The sequence below is a fragment of the Gekko japonicus genome, unplaced genomic scaffold (assembly GCF_001447785.1).
Source record: "Gekko japonicus isolate JY-2015 unplaced genomic scaffold, Gekko_japonicus_V1.1 scaffold296, whole genome shotgun sequence".
NCBI lineage: Eukaryota > Metazoa > Chordata > Lepidosauria > Squamata > Gekkonidae > Gekko > Gekko japonicus.
The window spans coordinates 899,718-918,758 of NW_015177014.1; the positions used below are offsets into that span (position 1 = coordinate 899,718).

At 45.7% G+C, this 19,041-nt stretch overlaps 1 protein-coding gene across 1 annotated transcript in view; it reads left to right on the top strand.

Annotated features, from left to right (window-relative positions):
- Positions 1-19,041, top strand: part of PRPS2 (phosphoribosyl pyrophosphate synthetase 2) — a 36,477-nt gene that overhangs the window by 1,924 nt on the left and 15,512 nt on the right. Inside the window, exon 2 of the mRNA XM_015427692.1 lies at positions 17,445-17,628. Within this exon, the coding sequence (XP_015283178.1) occupies positions 17,445-17,628 (184 nt within the window). The remainder of the gene's footprint in view (positions 1-17,444; positions 17,629-19,041) is intronic.

A 19,041-nucleotide genomic window follows, 5' to 3' on the forward strand; every position in this document is an offset into this window, starting at 1 on the left:
GACTAGCAAAGAATGAACAGGGTTCAAAGCCCATGGGATAAGAAGCCAAATTTGTTTTGTCCTTTTCTTTCAATTTCCCTTAAGCCTGCTCAGAAGCAGAATGAAATCTGAAGGGAGTCTTTTTGAGTTGGAAATAGGTAATTTTAATCTGTATGGCCTTTTCAGATAAGCCTTCCAAGCATCATTATCCTTAAGCTGAAGAGAATCATAGAGTTGGAAGGGACCTCCAGGGTCATCTAGCCCAACCCCCTACACAATGCAGGAAATTCACAAATACCTCTCTCCTACACACAGTGACCCCTGCTCCATGTCCAAAAGATGGCAAAAAACCTCCAGGATCTCTGGCCAAACTGGGCTGCAGAACAATTGCTTCCTGACCCCAAAGTGGTGATCAGCATTTCCCTGGGCATGTAAGAAAGGGCCAGAAGAAATTAGTACTGTTGCAATCCTTCCTGCCCTCCCTCTCGTGATCTGCCTAAGTTCACAGAATCAGCATTGTTGACGGATGGTCATCTAGCCTCTGTTTGAAAATCTTCAAAGAAGGAGAGCTCACCACCTCCTGAGGAAGCCTGTTCCACTGAGGAACCGCTCTGTCAGGAAGTTCTTTCTAATGTTTAGCTGAAAAGTCTTCTGATTTCATTTTGACCCATTGGTTCTGGTCCGACCTTCTGGGGTAACAGAAAACAGCTAGCTGGGGGCGGGGCCACGGTCATCTGAGGGAAAACTCTATGGTTTTCCCTCAGATGGTCATGGCCCCGCCCCCAGCGTGCCTGGCATGGTTGCGTCACTTCCGGGTGATGTAGTTGCGGTGCACGCGCACTTGGTGCACGCACGCTCCCAGAGCAACCCTGGAGTCTCCCGCTCCAGCGCCGCTCGGACTTGGGAACCCTAATACTAATGCCAAGACAAGTCTCCTCCATCCTATAATTATGCATTTGATTTTTCTTGCCTAACTGCAGAACTTTACATTTATCCCCATTGAAATTCATGTTATTTGTTTTAGCCCAGTTTCCTGTCAAGACTGTCCTATATCCTGACTTTGTCTTCTACTGTATTTGCTACCCCTCCCAATTTAGTATCATCTGCAAATTTAATAAACATGACCTGTATTCCTCTATCCCTTCATCCAAATCATTGATAAAGATGTTGAACAAAACAAGTCCCAGGACAAATCCTCGAGGCACTCCACTTGTCACTCCTCTCCAAAAGAGTAAGCAACCATTAACAAGCATTCTTCAGGTGCAATCTGCCAACCAGTCACAGGGCCACCGAACAGTAATAGGATCCAAACCACATTTTACCAACTTGTCAACAAGAATATTATTATCTTAGTTTTCTCTGTGCTCAAATTGTGGTAATTTATTTTTGGAAAATTAGATTCTTCCATCAGATAACTCTACCAAATGTGACTGTGATGTAGTTGAGGCTGTGAGATTATTGCAGGACCTTCACACAATGGATGATGTGTAGCAGAGCTCTTTTCCCATATCCATCTGTACTATTTTATGAAGATTCTGAGATATGCTGGACAGATAGGCTGGAGTTTAACACTCCGGTGCAAGGACGTTTATCCAGCAATCTTCTTTAAAAAGGAGGGGGATGGTAAGGTGAGGCCTTTTGTAGTAATAAATATGCAGAACAACAACTACAGGTATGTCTCTTTTGCAAAAAGGCCTGTAAGAACTGAGGGAATATGAGGAAGGAGGAGGATAGTAGAGCATAACTAGTAGTTTGCAGTATAATTTCTGTGGAATCTAAGAATGTATAATGTGTGTTTTTGAGCGATTTAATGTTAACGCTCCAAACACTGTTTTTAAAAAGTTTCCCTGATTGCAGTGATTTACCTTAACTAGTGTCTCAATTAGAACTCTGATGCTAATCAGTATTAATCCAGATCTGGTTAGGCTGCATCCTGCAAAGTTCCCTGTTATTGCTCTTGACTTTAGATTTAATGCACATACTCCTGTACATGTTGTTTTAGGGATAATTTTCTTTCTGCCCCTCTTTGATGTAAAGTGTGCACCTTGGTGACATAAAATGAGAAATGAGGACAGTGAAGGCATACAGCCCACAAAGCTGCTAGTTCTCTGTTTCCCAGATAAGTTTTCCTAGGACATGTGTCACTTGCTTTGTAAAGCTGAGAGCCTCTGTGTGAGTACTAATAGATACTCAATGTACATTGTACAGTAAATAGCATTATAAGCTGGATTTATGATATGGCTGCTGGGATTCTTGGAGTGTTGATTCTAAGCATATATACTTGGAAGAGAGCCTCATTAATAAGTTCTCCGGAGTTTAGTCTTCAGCTGTCATCGATTGACGTATGGTGCTGCAACATCTTAACTTGTTCCTGCCTCCTTAAATTTTCCAGCATGTGATCTGGGTGAACATGCACAGTATGAACTAAATCACCTCTGCGTTTGGCTTGAGCAAACAAAAGAGGCAAGCTGCTGGTGTTTCTTTAAACATAAAAATCCCCAACGAGAGTGATGGCTACAGGGGATATGATGGTGGCTGTGAAAGCCAAGAAGAACAGAAAGAACCGAGCTAAGGAGCATGTACTTTATTGGGCTTGTTTTTCTGATTTTGAATTTTTGATACTGTGAGCACCCCCTATCACTTTGATCGGTTCCACTCATGTGACTGTTTCTTCTTTTGCAAGATCACAGGATTTCTGTACTGTATTTATTGCTGCCTTTTTTTTCTTTTTAATAGGAATAACTACTGACACTTGATTAGCAAATGCATGTGTGTTGTTGCACACTCCATGCAAAATGAGCAGGTCACCCATAGGGTTGCCAAATTAAAATTTCCTACCAGCGGGGGATCGTCTGGCCGGTCCGGGAGTCGCTCGGGGATGCGTGCGTGCGCGCGCTTTGCGCACGCGTGCCGCCAGGACGTCACCAGAAGTGACGTCACACGCTGGGCGGGGCCACGCCGTTTGAGGGGAAAACTCTTTGTTTTCCCCTCAAACGGCATGGCTCCGCCCCCAGCGTGCGACGTCACTTCCGGGTGATGCGCATGCGGGGGTGGGTTTTCCCCCGGGCCCCGATTCCGGCGCGCCGGAAATCGGGGCTCCGAAGCGGGGGATTCCCTGCCCCCCGGCTGCATTTGGCAGCCCTAGTCACCCATAGCATCAGCCCCGAAGGGATTTACGATCTGCCAACCAACATCTTCTGGTGGTCCCCGGCCCCAGGGACGTCCGTCTCACATCGACTAGGGCCAGGGCCTTTTCAACCCTAGCCCCTACCTGGTGGGATGAGCTCCTATGAGATCAGGGCCCTGTGAGAACTTTTATAGTTCCGCAGAGCCTGCAAGACGGAGCTCTTCTGCCAGGCTTTTAATTATGGCAGTGGACTTCCCTCCCTCTCTACTGGACCCTCCCCTCAGTGTGTCAGAACTGATTTACCATCTAAGGACCAAAACTTGAAAGAGATGGCATCTGTGAGGCTTTTACTATAACTGGTACCAATGAATGTTGCTGTATTTTATTGGAGTTTTAACTTTTTTAATTTTGTACACTGTATATTGTTTATTATATTTGATGGAACCCTCCCTGAGCCTGCTATGCAGGGAGGGCCAGATATAAAACCAATAAAAAATAGGTTATCTATCTTGATTAGTTTCCTGGGTGATCAAAGCCTAGCATTTGTTCACCTGTTCTGTAGCATGTGTTTCCTCTATTGTGTAGGAAAATCAGGTAGTCAAAGGACCAGAGGTCATTTCGGGGGGATCGCAGTTCCCCCGGGTGAGGTGCAGGGGGCGGGGCACATGACGAAGCCCCGCCCCTGCTTCCGGCCGCCCCGCTTCCGGCCCTCATTCAGCCAGGAGGAGGCAGGAGAAGAGGGAGGGTAAGTTGCTTCCTCCCTGCCTCTCCCCCCCCCTGCCTGCCTGGGGCCAGGGAGGGCCTTCGTGGGGCTTCCTTGCACTCCCGCCGGCCTTGCAGGTCCACCGCCGGGCCCCTCATGGGGCTTGGCAGTGGAGCCGCAAGGCCGGCGGCAGCCGGGACCATTGGGGGCGGGGTGTGTGGCCTTATGACACACTTCCGGTGATGTCAGGGTGTGTGGCATATGCTAATGTGTTATGCTAATGAGTTCCCCTAGCTCTTTTTCTATGAAACGACCTCTGCAAAGGACAGTTAATAGGAAAGCGAGTGGTATCATCTTTCTATGTCCACTAGCTGGCTAAAGCAACACAATGTTACCTGTATCTTCCATGAACGCTTCTGTATTCTTTTTCCCGCATAACTGTGTGTCTCCATTACAAAGCTTGCTGTTTTTTGCTTCTTGCTTCCACCAAAACACTTTAGCACTTTAACTTACCAAGGTTTCTACTGCATCCCATCCCCATTGTTAAATACCTGTCACATGGGGACTTTTTTGGTCTGCTACCACATCACTGTTTGATCTTGAACACTGCTATTTGTTTTTAGTTCATGCTTGGAAATATATAGTTTCTAATCCTTCGCCTGGCTGCTTAAAGTGATATTTTAGACTTGCCACAATCCTGTGGTATAAGTAAGCCTGAGAGAGCCTAACATTCAAAGCTGTCCAGTGGATTTGCTAGCTGAACAGAAATCAGGACCTGGGTTTCCCATGTCCAAACATGACCACTACTTTCCCATCATTTATTTCACTCCTTTCAACAGTTTACCTGCACAGTTAATTTATTGGGAAGTATTAACTTGTGGCATTATCTAGGCCAGGGGATTCCTATACTGGCAGCAATTGTACCTTACACATTCTTAAAATTTCCAGTGTTTTCCTCTTCCTGTGTTTTATTGTATTGCTGTGTGTTCATTGCAGAATTACTTGGAGATACTTATTATTCTGCTGTTCACTGGGACCGCTGCAATGGCTTCACATTTTACATGGCAGTAAATTCATGTTTTATCACCACATGTGCACCTGCAGCCTACCAAGTGGCATGTGTAACTGAGTGATGTACAATAGTATACACGTGTTACATTTCCCCATGTTTTCTTAAAACATTGTGTACATACATTAAAATGAGTATGTAGAGCAGCTAATATTTTCTATGGAGGATCTTGTCTGTGTTGTTCAAAGGACATTTTGCTTTCTCTTTATGAGGAGCAAAATATGAATATGACCCTCTGAATTAGTACTCCTAGAGGCTTTTATTCAGCTTTTGTGGCCATACTGTTAGTGAGTTTGCAAGGACTTATTCACTATTACACAATAATAGAAGTGAACAATTAACCACTTGTCTCAGTATTAGAATACTGGCAGTCCTTTCCCAGTAAGAAACTCAGATCCCTCCCTTTCAGTCTCTGAGGCCAGTACCTGTGTACATTGCTAAATTGTGCCCTGAAGGTCAACAAACTCCTCTTCTGTTGGACCAGCTCAGGGGGCGAGTCCCAAAGTCAACAGCCTCTCAGTGTGTCCAGCTTTCTTAGCTATTCAGGCCCTTCTAGAAGTTCACATCTTTGTATGCATTCTGTTATGTGCAAGCAAGCGAACAGACAGGGACAAATAGCATATCATAATATACATACAGGAAAAGGAAAGAAACATTTCACTGACCAAATCTTTCTTGATTCCTGTGTTGGAAGCACATTAAGAAAACTTGTGTATGGTCAAGTGCTTGTACCATTTAGTAGAAATCTCTACCGAGAAGGCTGGACTTACCTGAAACTGTTATTTCATTATTTGTAAGATATTTGCCTAAGAATTGATGTTTGCGTGTTCAACTATGATCCAGGAGGGTTCCTCAGAACCACAAAGGTGTTAGTGATGGATGGAGGGGGTTAGCGGGATCTTTTTATGCTCTTCTTACATGGAACTGTTTCTTATGCAGTGGTAGTTAATTTATCGTGGCTACCCAAGCCTCCTCCATGCATGAAGGAAGCAGGGGTGGCAGACCCCCTAGGAGTTGCACTGCTTGAGACTGCAGGTTGTGGTGTCCACCTTGGTTTGCCATAAAAATCTCCACGCAAATAGAAAACTTCAAGGAGACCAGGTCCATCTCCCCATTCTGTTCGCTGTATTTTTCCGTTTGCAGGGAGCTTTTAAGTGGGGAGCATTCAAAACTGTGTTCCTCTTCCTGTCATCTGAAGTGATGTAGCCCATTCTACCAATTCGGAGTCTCTGTCACCACTTTCTCTCGTGTGTGAAGGTTTTCTGCAGAGGCAGCATATACCTTTTCTAAGTATGTAAATGTGTATGGATCAGGCCTTGGCCGTAGCACATCCACTAATCATACCTCCTTCTGACACATAGGGAAGTTATGGCAGTGGAGCTATTTGACTAGCTGTATCAGTATTACCATGCAGTGTCTAAGCCAGTGGTGATCGCTTTGTGGCTCACAAGCAAAGCACATTCACCATCAACCCCAAGAAACACATGACTACTTGTATCTCCTGTGCATTGTGCTGAGGGTTATTCAGTAGGGTTGGGTTGATAGACACAAGACCTACAGAAAATGCCATACCTTAATCTTACTTCAGTATGCACTTTCATTCCCCCCCCCCCGTGTGTACCAGCTCAGCTTAAAGAGCTCTGCTGCAGTTCAGCGGCATAAGGTAAAACAAAGTTAATAGCACAGAAAGCATCCAAAAAGAAAGCAGTGGTCGGGCTTTATATATCAATCCCGGCGGCAAGGGCAGACCAAACAAGCTCACCACCACCCTCTCCTCTGTCACATGCAGAGACTCCTGGAACACACATTGCAGATCATGGACCGTTTCATAGGCACCCCTGTAAACATACGTATTGCAAATAGCCAGATTCTCCTGCACAATTTGTGCTTGTCACTCAACTCTTGAAGGCATTAGAGGTCCTAGCAGCCAAAGAGTTGGCATTCTTAGGCCCCGTTCACACGAGGCGATTTGGCCCGGGAGCGGGACAGTTCGGGGGCGGGTCAAACCGGCGCGATCACACCACAACATCTGTAAAGCGCCGTGATACCGTCCCCGAACTGGCCCTTTCCCGGGAAAAAGCGCCTCAAACTGAACCACCTACCTCGGTGGTTCAAACAGAAGAGGCGCTTCTTCCCGGGCGTCTGATCGCCGGCGCTCCCTTGCGCCAGCTCAAGCCCGGGCCGGAGCCGAACTGCGCATGCTCCGACATGCGCAGATCGGCCTGCTCCCGGTTAGAGCCGTCTTTTCTCTCCGGCGTTTGATCGCGCCGGGGAGAAAAGGCGGCTCGGCCGGGGGATCCGTGGGATCCCGCCGAGCCGTATCAACGTTGGCGCGGCTTTTAAAAGCCGCGCTTTAAAGGGCTTTTCCCCTGCCGTGTGGCAGGGGCCACAGTAATGCATCACAAAGGCTGCAGTCCTAAGAACACTTTTCTGGGAGTAAGCCTAGAGATGTAACATTTCCAGGTATTTTGAAGCTGCGGGAAGGATGACCCTTTGGGGGGATTTAAAACATTTCTTTAAAATAAACAATTTGGGGGGGATTTAAATATTCCATATGAGCCCTTTTTCAATTCCTTTCTAAAATATCCAGGGGTTTTTTCATTTTAAAAAATCCTTGGAAATAAATGAAGGGGAACATGTTTTTCTACCACCACCTTAGGGTGGGAGGCTTCACTTCTCTAAGTAAGCCCCATTAAATGAAATTGGAATTACTTCTCTAGGATTGCTCCTGAAGCATACTGGGGTTGATGATCCTTTTAAGAACATCCTTGTGGGCTTGGTTTTGGATTTGTGAGGATTAGCTGTAAACTCTTCATAATGAGGAGAAAGCTTCCTGAAAATACTCAGCTGCACTTTAATCATGTTATTTAACCCTACAGTAACAACAGGTCTGACACATACCTGTACACTGTACATCTCTACCATCTTTCCTCCCTCTTCCCTCATGAATAACAAGGCTAAAGAGAGAAGAGCTCGGTTTGTTGTCTTCTCTCAGGATGGACCTGGATGAGCATGTATGCAGGCAGTGTAACACAATGGGTAACACGGCCAAGGAAAAGAGAAGAGTCCTGGGAACAAATCAGAAAGGAGGAGGGAAAGAGTAAGGAAAAAGCTGCACTCTGAGCTTGCACGTGACTTGTTTAGTGCCCAAGCAGCAAGGAGGTCATGGCATGAAGCTTGCTGGAGTCCAGGAAGCTGAGCCTAGCAATTTGTAAGTGAGGTCCTTCAGCCTGAGTCTTCAAGCCCCAGCCAGCAACAACAAAACACCGCTAAACAAAGTTTGAGTCTGGTGGCACCGTCAAGACCAACAAAGTTTTATTCTGGGCATAAGCTTCCGGGTGCACGCACACTTCTTCCAACATGTATCTGAAGAAGTGTTCATGCACACGGAAGCTTATGCCCAGAATGTAACTTTGCTAGTCTTAAAGGTGCCACTGGCCTCAAACTGTTCTGCTGATCCAGACCAACATGGCTACCCACCTGAAAACACCTAGTGCACATGTAAGCTCACACCTTGAATAGAACTTCGTTGGTCTTAAACGTGCCACTGGACTCTAACTTTGCTCTAGAGAAGAGGCAGTAAGGGAGGGTGTGGAGCAGGAGTAGACAGCTCTCCCTTTTGTGCATTGACCTCTGCAGGCATTTGCGGCAGAGAAACCTCAGGGGAGGAAATGTTCCATCAAGATAATGTATCAAGAGGGACACTGTTTGCCTGCCAGTGCAGCTGCACTAGCCTTGGCTCACTTGCTTTTGGCTCAAGGGTTTCTACCTTCCTGCACCCCACCACTTCCTTCCCCATCTCCCAGAGTTTCAAAAAAGCCACAAGTGACAAATAAAAGAGCCTCCTACAGCTCCCAAAGGGCAGAGTGAGAATCACTGTCTGAAGCAGTCATTCTGCTGAATCAGACCCTTGATCTGTCAAGTTCAGTACTGTCTACTCTGATTGGCAGCAGCTCTCCAGGGCCTCAGGCAAAGGGCTTTCACCTAACTTACTACTTGGTCCTTTTACCTGGAGATTCTTCGAACTGAACAAGGGACCCTCTGCATCTGCCAAGCAGATGCTCTACCTCTGAGCCATGACCCCAGCTCAGACTTTACTACCGTGATCGCTATAGGACTAACTTGCACAGATTGATTAATATTTCTACCTGCTACCCCTTGGTTTGGCACTGATTTTGCTTGTTTTCCCTCTGACCAGTTTTCTGATAGAAGTAGTAGATCAAGATGACACATGGAAGTGTTTAAATGTCTTCCATTTAATCTGGCTGCCTTCAGGGGCTAGAAAAACAATGTACTTGTATAATTAGGGAAGCGAAGTGGGCTTTGTCCTCAACAAGCTATATAAGCTGCTAAGCTACCTGCCGTGTTCTGTTCATAAGCTATATCATGTGATATTGAGAAGGGGGTGGGGGGAAGCCAGCCAGTTGCTCTCGTAGTAACCTGATTAACAAAGCAAGGTAACCTGTTCAAGGCCACATATACAAATTGCCATGTCAGGTTCACTACATAAAGCAACATCAAGCTTCAGTCTTAAATTGTTACATGCGAATGATAGCTGCCCCAATTCAACAAGTGGAAACTCCCCGTGTTTCCTTCTCTCCCCCCCCCCAACAGGATTGTTGCTGTTGCAGATACTTTGCTTGGGACTCTGCCTATGCAGTCGCAGCTTCTCAAATAGACTTGTTTGCAAGGGTGTCTCTTTCTGCTACATCAGGGCACTTGCTTATCAGTAGCCTACCATGCTGCCAAAAGAGTAGGAACAGACATTGCATGGTTTGGGAACATGCTAGAGTACAAAGATTAAATGGTTACTGGATTTCAGTGGTTTCATGAGTAAGCAAACCTTGGCTTTAGGGGTGAGAGGTGAAACAGTGTTGCAGGTGATGCTCATGGGATTCTTTTGGATGGAACCCCAGCTGTGTGTCCTATGCGCGTCTTTATAAGAACTAGTTCATCTGCCTCCCAATCTTGTTGACTTGCCTCCGTTTTGCCCTGTTCTTTCCCTGAGTGGCTTCTTTGAGATGCCCAAGACGTTTGTTATCCTGGAAGTTTATAGGACTAGGGTTTTATTAGCTTCAGCAGCAGACCAGCAACAAGTGCCTTCAGACTATTCTCTTTCTTCAGACCATCATGTCACTTTGGTATGTTAAGAATGACTTTGCTTTTATGATAGATCCAGATGGTCAGCCGTGTTGCCTTGCACATGAAAGCTCATACCTTGAATAAACCTTTGTTGGTCTTGAAGGTGCCAAGTGGACTCTAAATTTGCTTTTATGACTAAAAGCTGCTGTTTCTGTACAATAACTCCAAATGGTCCACCAGAGAATTCAGGATATAGGAGCCTTGCTTTATCAGATCAAGGGCTCATTTAGTCTGCCATCTTCTTTGTGGTGGCTAGTCAAATTGACTGACTGATTTTTAAAATGATGGCCAAGGCTAGCCTGATCTCGTCAGATCTTGTAAGCTAAGCAGGGTCAGCCCCGGTTAGTACTTGGATGGGAGACCACCACAGAAGTCCAGGGTAAACCACCTCTGAATGTCAATTGCCTTGAAAGCCCTACAGGGTAGCATAGATTCTTTTGAACTATGGTGCTGGAGAAGACTCTTGAGAGTCCCTTGGACTGCAAGAAGATCCAATCAGTCAATCCTAAAAGAAATCAACCCTGACTGTTCCCTGGGAGGCCAGATAATGAAACTGAAGCTCAAATACTTTGGCCACCAAATGAGAAGGGAGCACTCACTGGAGAAGACAGTGATGCTGGGAAAGACTGAAGGTCAAAGAAGACGGGGACGGCAAAGGATGAGATGATTAGACAGTGTCATAGATGCAACAAACATGAAATTGAGCAAACTTCAGAGGACGGCGGAAAACAGGAGGGCCTGGCGAGATCTTGTCCATGGGGTCACAAAGAGTCGGACTCGACTGTGCGACTGAACAACAACAAAAAACTTGACAGCACTTCCCATCATCATGTATGCTGCTTTGTTACTCCATATTAATGGCGGCTCACGATACATAAAAGCAAAAGCAGTGTAAAACAGTACAAAGCTATCTTAACAATATAAAAATCTGCAATAAATATATAAAAATGCAAAACACTTCATTGCCAATAACAAAATAGAAGACTTTGACCACCAAAGTTTCAAGTATATGCTATAGACTTGGCCTGGTGCCTTAAAGATCACACCAGGTGAGTATCCCCTTGGGAAGAAGTTCCATAAACAACAATAAACTACAAAGTAGGGCCTATGTCTAGCAGATAGCTACTTCTGCAGGAAGGGATACCTGGAGAAGGTTCTCCAGTGATGATCTAAACTGATGGGCAGGTTCATATGGGACAATGCAGCTGTGCAGATACCCTTGCTGACCACTTAGTGCCTTAGCATCACTAGTAGCACTTTATATTGCACCCAGAAACAGTAAATGAACACCTTTGAGCATGAAAAATGTACTTGCTATCATGAGGTCCAGCTTGTAAACTGGCCATTATTTTCTCAACCATCTTAAGTTTCCAGAAATTGTTCAAAGGAATGTACACATGCAGTGCATTCAGTGCATTCAAGCTACCTAGCCTAGTAACCATCTGTTCCATGGGGAACTGAACTTATTAAAAGGCATGTTGAGTTACAGACACCAATTGTGCAAACCCCAAACAATGTGGAATCTAACAGCATCCCAAACTGTCAACCTTAGCTTTAAGAGACAGTGTAATCCAATCCAAAATTGCATGGACATGACTTCATTGTTCTGTTAAACTACCTACCAGCAATATTTCCCACCCACCCCATCTTTTCTGGATTCAACTTCAGTATTTCACCTCTCATCTATCCTGTTACTGACTTCAGGCACTTGTTCATAACACCCAATTCCTCACTTGGATTAGGTGAAAAATACAAATATAGTTGGGTGTAATCTACATATTGATCACACCTCACCCCAAATCTCCAGACAACCTTTCTTGTATGTTTCATGTAGCTATTAAATAGCATGAAGGGGGGAATAATAGAACCCTATAACCCTCTATAGTACAAAAGCCCAAAGACCCAGAGCAGCACCTTCTGAAACTGACCAACCATATAAGGGCAGAACCACTGCAACACATTGCTTCCAACAGTCAACCCTGCTAAGTGATCCAGAAGCACATTCTGGTTGATGGCATCAAGAATCATTGAGAAATTCAGGAGTCTCAACAAGGATGTTGTTTCCCCATCTGTCTCCTGAAACAGGCTGTGACCAGGTGACCAAGGCAGCTACAGTCCTGAAGTCAGACTGAAACCAGACTTGTTTTACCTGCATCAGTCATTAGGACAGGGGCCATGGCCTAGTGAGAGAGCATCTCCTTTGCATGCAGGAGGACCCAGGTTCAGTCCCTGGCATCTCCACTCAGAAAGATCAGCAGGTGATGTGAAAGTCTGCCTGAGCCCCTGTAGCTCTGCTGCCTGTCAGAGTATACAGTGGTGACATGGATAGGCCAATGGTGCTACTCGAGAGAAGGTATATTTGTATGGTCCAGAAAAGATTTCTTTAGGAGTGAGCTAAGGTCCCACTGTATCCCACTTGGCTAGGTCCCACTGTATCCCAAACTGAGAAATTTACAACCTCCCCCTCTGAATGCTATGAACTAGGCTGGGCAATGGTTGAGCACACATGTGGTAGCTTGCCTCTCTCTGATTATCCTGCCAGCACCCTCAGGCTGCAGCAATTGAAGGTGTGCCAAAGGAAAAAGGAGAAGAGTGTCCTAATGGAACAAACTACATTTGCTCTCAATTCAGCCTGGAGCCCGAGGAGAAGCAGATGCGGACATGTTTTTCTCAGTGAAGTGTCTTGTGAACGTGTCACAGCAGGCAGGACTCTGAGTGACTTAAAGATGGCTAACACCCCCCCCCCAGCTCCAAACATAATACTTTTTTGGGTTCTTTGATTGACTGGTTATGCCATCACTTCTGCTATTAGTTGTGCTATATAAAAATGTGCAAATTCAAAGTGAGGAAGAGAAGTTTAAAACCACAGCAGGTTCTAATTTATGGATAGAACCAAGGTAAGGATAAAAAGTTAGAAGGGCTTAAAATCAGCTCTTCCGTGGGAGAACCTAGGCCAAAAGCTAAGGCTATTTTCACTAGTGACACTGAGGCCCCGGTCACACTGGGGGAAAAGGTGCAGCTGAAGTGCAGCTTTTTTGAGCCGCATCAAAAGAGACGCGCAGTGGCGGGATCAGACAGATCCCCTGAGCCGCCACGCAGTTGCTCCCCGGCACAATCAGATGCTGGGGGGGGGGAAGCCACAGATCAGTGTGCAGTTTGGCCGGGGGGCTCGCATGGTGCCGGAGACGGGCGCGCCGGTGATCCCACGGCCGCCCCTGCTGCGGATTTTCAGGTAAGTAGGGGGTTTTTTGATCCGCATCTTCGGCCGGAAGAGACAGATGGTGTGGTGTGATCGCGCCCGCTTGCTGCGCCCCCGATCCATCCCTCTCCCGAATCAAAGCCTCCCGTGTAACTGGGGCCTTAGGCTGTCTTTTGGAGATCTTCCCTTTAAAGCAACCTGAAATAATCCCATTGGTTAATAGGTATAGTTCAAAGGGGGCTTCTCTGCCCCCTGCTTTTTGGCAGGCAAAAATGTATAAGCAGGTAATGTGTTCTAGTCTACAAGGCATTTCTAGTCTTGCTGCAGGCAGAACATAATCTTTTTTAGCTCTTTTCTTCAGCAATTCCGTGGCAGAGTCTGCCACTAGCTACACAATATTGGTTTGTATAAAAGTGTACAAATTTAAAGTGAGGGAAGTTTGAAACCGTGGCTTAAATGCCTATTGTGTGCCCAGTGCCACCTCAATACAGTCTAAGGGCTTTGCTGGCATTTATTTACTGAACTTCAAGTGAACTGAAAGTTCCAAACAGCTGAATTTGATAAATTGCATAAAACAAACAGAGATGTTCTGCTGGAGGGAGACCTCATTTGATTGCACCTTATCTGCACCATCTCTGCAAAAGATTGTTTAAACTTGGGGGGGGGGGAGAAGGGAGAGATCCACATGGTTAATTAGTAATGTTGTCCTTGATACATCTGGATTAAAGTGAAGTTCTGTAACAGCCTAACTGATGCAAACTTTTTGATGCAATCGAGCTGACGTTAAGCATTTTTAAATTCACTAGATTTCAGAGTAAGAGTTAAACAACTACTTAATAGCTTCATATTGAAATCAATTATACTTTTGTGTTTAACTCTGGCTAAAACATGGCCTTTTCCTTTTGCCAGTTCACATTTAAGAGTACATTTCTGGTTATGCACAAAAAGCAATAATGGTTCCTTGCTGCTCAGTATTATTATCATGACCCCAGGGGATCGCCACCTTCCGCCGGATTTGATTCCTCACTCCTCCACTTGCACCTGCTGGATGACCTTGGGCAAGCCATAGTTCTGGCACAGCTGTTCTTGAAAAAGAGCAGTTTCTGTCAAGAGCTCTCTCAGCCCCACCTACCTCACAGGGTGTCTGTTGTGGGGAGGAGAAGGGAAAGGAGTTTGTAAGCCGCTCTGAGACTCCTTTGGGTAGTGACGGGTGGGGTATAAATCCAATCTCCTCTCCTCCTCCTCTTCCTTCCCTCCCCAAACCCCACCCTCTCCCAGATCCACCCCCAAAGTCTCCAGGTATCTTCCAACCCAGACCTGGCAACCATAGTGTGTTGCCTTTTATCATTACATCAGTGACAATGGTGGATTTAATTCAGTAGACCTTAATCAACTGTGCCTGATTTTCATGCTTCATTTTGTGACATCTTTTAATAAGAAAACTTGGTTTCTATGATAAAATTCATTTAGGCTTTATTCTTCCTGAAAGATTTGTCTGCCTATAATTGTATATAGCAAGCAAAATATTACCAGGTTTTTTCCCATGTTTGAGCCTCACAAACAGAGAGAGAGTCAGACCATTTATCTAGCAAGATCGGTATTACCCACTCTGTCTGACAGTCTTTCTCCAGGGTCTTGTGTGGAGAGCTGTAACTCGAGGTGCTAGGGATGAAACTTGGGATCTTCTGTATGCAAGGCAGATGTTCTGCCAATGAGTCATGGTCCCTCCCCTTCCATAGTACATTGCTGGAATAAGCTGGCAATAGTGGCATTTTTTGATGTGTATATTCTTCTGCATCAGAGCTGCCTGTTCTATGAAGGGCATGAGTTCTGTACTGTGTATAATACCAAATTAATATGTTGTTATTTGGAAATTCAACATCAGTTTTTAGCTTGTTGTTGGATAAGTGTCTATTGGTAAGAGCTTGCAGGTTCTCAGAACTGACACCTGAAGGAGAATAAAGAATCCCTAACTGGACACTGATTCACTTAAAGTTCACAGTCTGGATACTAAGCAGTTGACATGTGAAAGTGAGCATGACAGTTGTTTTTGGGATGATGATGATGATAAATAAGAAGGGGGGTTTTATGCCCTGCTTTACTCTACCTTAAGGAGTCTCAAAGTGGCTTACGATCTCCTTCCCTTCCTCTTCCCACAACAGCCACCTTGTGAGGTAGGTGGGGCTGAGAGAGTTCTGAGAGAATTGTGACTGGCCCAAGGAGGAGTGGGGAATTAAACCCGGTTCTCCGGATTAGAGTCTGCCTCTCTTAACCACTACATCACACTGGCTCCCACTCTGGGATATAAGAATATTCAGGCTTCTTTACAATCGAGGATCCATTTTTAGGTAGTCGTATCCAAGAACGAAAATGACAACAATTTCCAAACTAGTGAGCCATGGGAGAATCTAACATACTTGTGAAATGAAATAACTTGAAGGTTTCTGTAGCCACCCACAGAAGATGTTGCCTCCTGCATTTCTGCAGGATTTACTGTTCTGGTCTTGCCCCCTTCCATTGGCCTGCACTGTGGTTGGCTGGGCCTGCTACGTTTCTTCATCAGATGTGATTGAATAATTCAGTCAGCTCTGACAGGAGATGCAGCAGAGCTGCTGGCCCTCAGAAGAATGTCCTTTCTCCAGCAGAGTGCTTTCACTTAAAGTGGAGGACAATCTCTGAAAAGGCCTGAAGGGGAACAAAGGTTATAGTCACACTGGAATACAGAGCTCCTCTCCAAACAAGAAGCAGCCAGTGCCTTTATTTTGTAATAAATGAGGCCAGCCACAAGTTAAGATAATTTCAGGGGGTAGCCATGTTGGTCTGGCATAGGACAGCTAGATTCAAGTCCATAAACGCATTAGAGACCAACAAGATTTTCGGGGTATAAGCTTTTGAGAGTCAAAGCTCTGTCTCTTTGAAAGTTTATACCCTGAAAATCTTGTTGGTTTCAAAAGTGCTACTGGGCTTGAACATGTAAAATAATTAGAGATCAGTGGAGCTCCTGAAATGGGCAGCCATCCAATAAACTTAGAAACAAATATCTATCACATTTTAATGCAGTTCTCCCTCCAAGGAGTTCAAAATAATTATGGTCCTCTATGCCTCCATTTATTCTAACTTGCCTTAGGCTGGAGGAAACTGCACCAGTCTTGGGAGCCTTCCTCCAACTTGTGGCTCTTCTGTTGGAGAGAAAAGTTACTTAAGTTGGAGAAGGCTTCAAACTTGGCTCAGTAGACTGGCAGGAAGGAGAAGAAGAAGAAGGAGGAGGAGGAGGAGGAGGAGGAGATTGGATTTATACCCCACCCTTCACTATCCAAAGGAGTCTCAGAGCGGCTTACAAACTCCTTTCCCTTCCCCTCCCCACAACAGACACCCTGTGAGGTAGGTGGGGCTGAGAGAGCTCTGACAGAAAATGCTCCTTTTCAGGAACAGCTGTGCCAGAACTATGGCTTGCCCAAGGTCATCCAGCAGGTGCAAGTGGAGGAGTGGGGAATCAAACCCGGTTCTCCCAGATTAGAGTCCACGCACTTAACCACTACACCAAAGGACACGTGCCAGTGATTACCACAAGGACATCCAATGAGTTTCATGGCTGAGTGGAGACGTGAACCCTGATTTGGCCAGTTCTAGTCTAGCACTACAACACAAGGTCTTTTTTATTAGTCTACTATGTATAAAACCTCTGCTCATTTTCTCACAGGTTAACATTCTGTAGGGTGGTATTTCTGCTTGAACAAACAGGCCTTTGCAGCAAGCCTGTACTGTTCTTGATATGAATAGGGCTGCCAAATCCCCCTGGGGGGCGGATTTCCCCCCTCTTTGGAGGCCCGATTTCCGCCCCCGCGGAATCGGGCCCCGGGGGAAACCCCACCCCCGCGTGCACGTCACCCGGATGTGACGTCGCACGCTGGGGGCGGGGCCACAGCCATTTGAGGGTTTTCCCCTGTGGCCCTGCCCCCAGCATGCCCGGCATAATGATGTCACATCCGGGTGACGTGTGCACCGTGTGCGCGCGTGTGCACCGGGAGCTGCCCAGGAGTCCCCCGCCAAGGAGGTGAGTGCCATTTGGCAACCCTAGATATGAAGTTCTGGTGCTTTGGTGAAAACTGAGTAGAAAATGATTATTTAGGCACAGTGTTATGCCTGAAGAAGTAGACAATTAATGTGTTCTCTGTTTTAACCTGGAAAGGCCTAATCCCATCATCATTTTGTCTCTTTCTTCTAGTGTAGAGATTGGCGAAAGTGTCAGAGGGGAAGATGTGTACATTGTCCAGAGTGGTTGTGGCGAAATAAATGACAATCTGATGGAGCTTCTCATCATGATTAATGCTTGCAAGATTGCCTCCTCCTCCCGTGTCACCGCAGTCATCCCATGTTTCCCTTATGCCAGGCAAGATAAGAAAGACAAGGTATGTGAGGTGCAGTTACTGGTTTACCAAAGTAGAATAACTTTTGCAAACTGAGAAATGTATTTAAGGTCATGAGTAAGCTAGACTAACTAAGGCTGCCCCCTAAAGATTCTTAAGTGGTACCAGGTTTCACTAAAATAGGTGGAATATGCTTCCAAGTGATTATTGTTTCAGTGCTACCAACTACAAGCATGGCTACATCCCTGATCCTGCCACTCATCCCACAACTCATGGAAAACAAGGTGGGCTGCACTCCATAGTATTGTGTCACAAACCCCAGAAGCAAGACAGGTCTCCTCTCCAAAAGGCACTTGCCAAATCAAAAGTAGTATCGATCTGCTTCGTGTCATCATGTTGCAACTGCAAATGTGTGGGGATGCTTTTATGTTAATAGGTTACATCTGAATATCTATTCCTTAAATGTGGGACAATCTGCAGATATCTAAATCCATGGATCTAGCCCACATTGAAAGAAGAGAGACTTTTCTCCAGTCTTGGGGGGAAACCCCAAGGTTTGCAGAAAAATCTTTAAACTTTTAAAAACACATTGAGGGGGTTAAATCCCTCCAAAACAAAAACATTGTCTGTGCATGCACAGAGTGCTTAAAGAATGACACAGCTTCTGCTGACAAGGGGTGAGGGAAGAAATGGGGGGAGTGAGAGAGGATTGCCAGAGAAGGTGGTGGGGGAGAAAGAAAGGGGAGAAGACTGACATAGAAGAGGTATGGGGAGATGGGGAATGAGGGGAAATTGATAGGCAAGGGGTTGGGGCAGAAAGAGAGGGGGGAACATTGACAGAGAAGAGGTGGAGAGGGAAGGAGGGGGATGCCCCTCCCCCAAGTTTCTTGTTCCATATAAATATGGAATATCAGTGGCTTTCTGCATTTGGCCAGATATATAAAGCACTGGTGGGGGGGAGTGGCATGGTATAGCCCAATATTACAAGCTAAGCAGGGTCAGTACTTGTTTGGGAGACCACCAAAGAAGGGTCTGCAGAGGGAGGCAATGGCAAAACACCTCTACTTTTTACTTGCCGCGAAAGCCCCTTTCTGGGTTCTGTTGTGACTTGATGGCCCATGCACACGTTTAACCAACTGCATATAAAGCATCAACCTTCTTTACTTCTCTGGGATTGCTAGAGGAAAAATGGGGCCACAAATGTCAGTGGGAAGACTGAAGGTTTTAGCAGTTTACAAACAACTCTGATATCTGCCGTTGGGAGTAGAGCAGAATTTACAGAAGGACTCAGCTTGGCTAGGTCAAAAGGTGTTTGAGGGTGAGGAATCTTCAATCTGGGGAAACGGCACTGTCTCCTTTTCTTTAATGGTTTCCTTTTTAAAGCAGCCCTGGAAACAATGGAAGCTAGCTTCGTAAAGCAGGTGAGAAAATTGTTTTCTGAAATTGCTGAGCAGC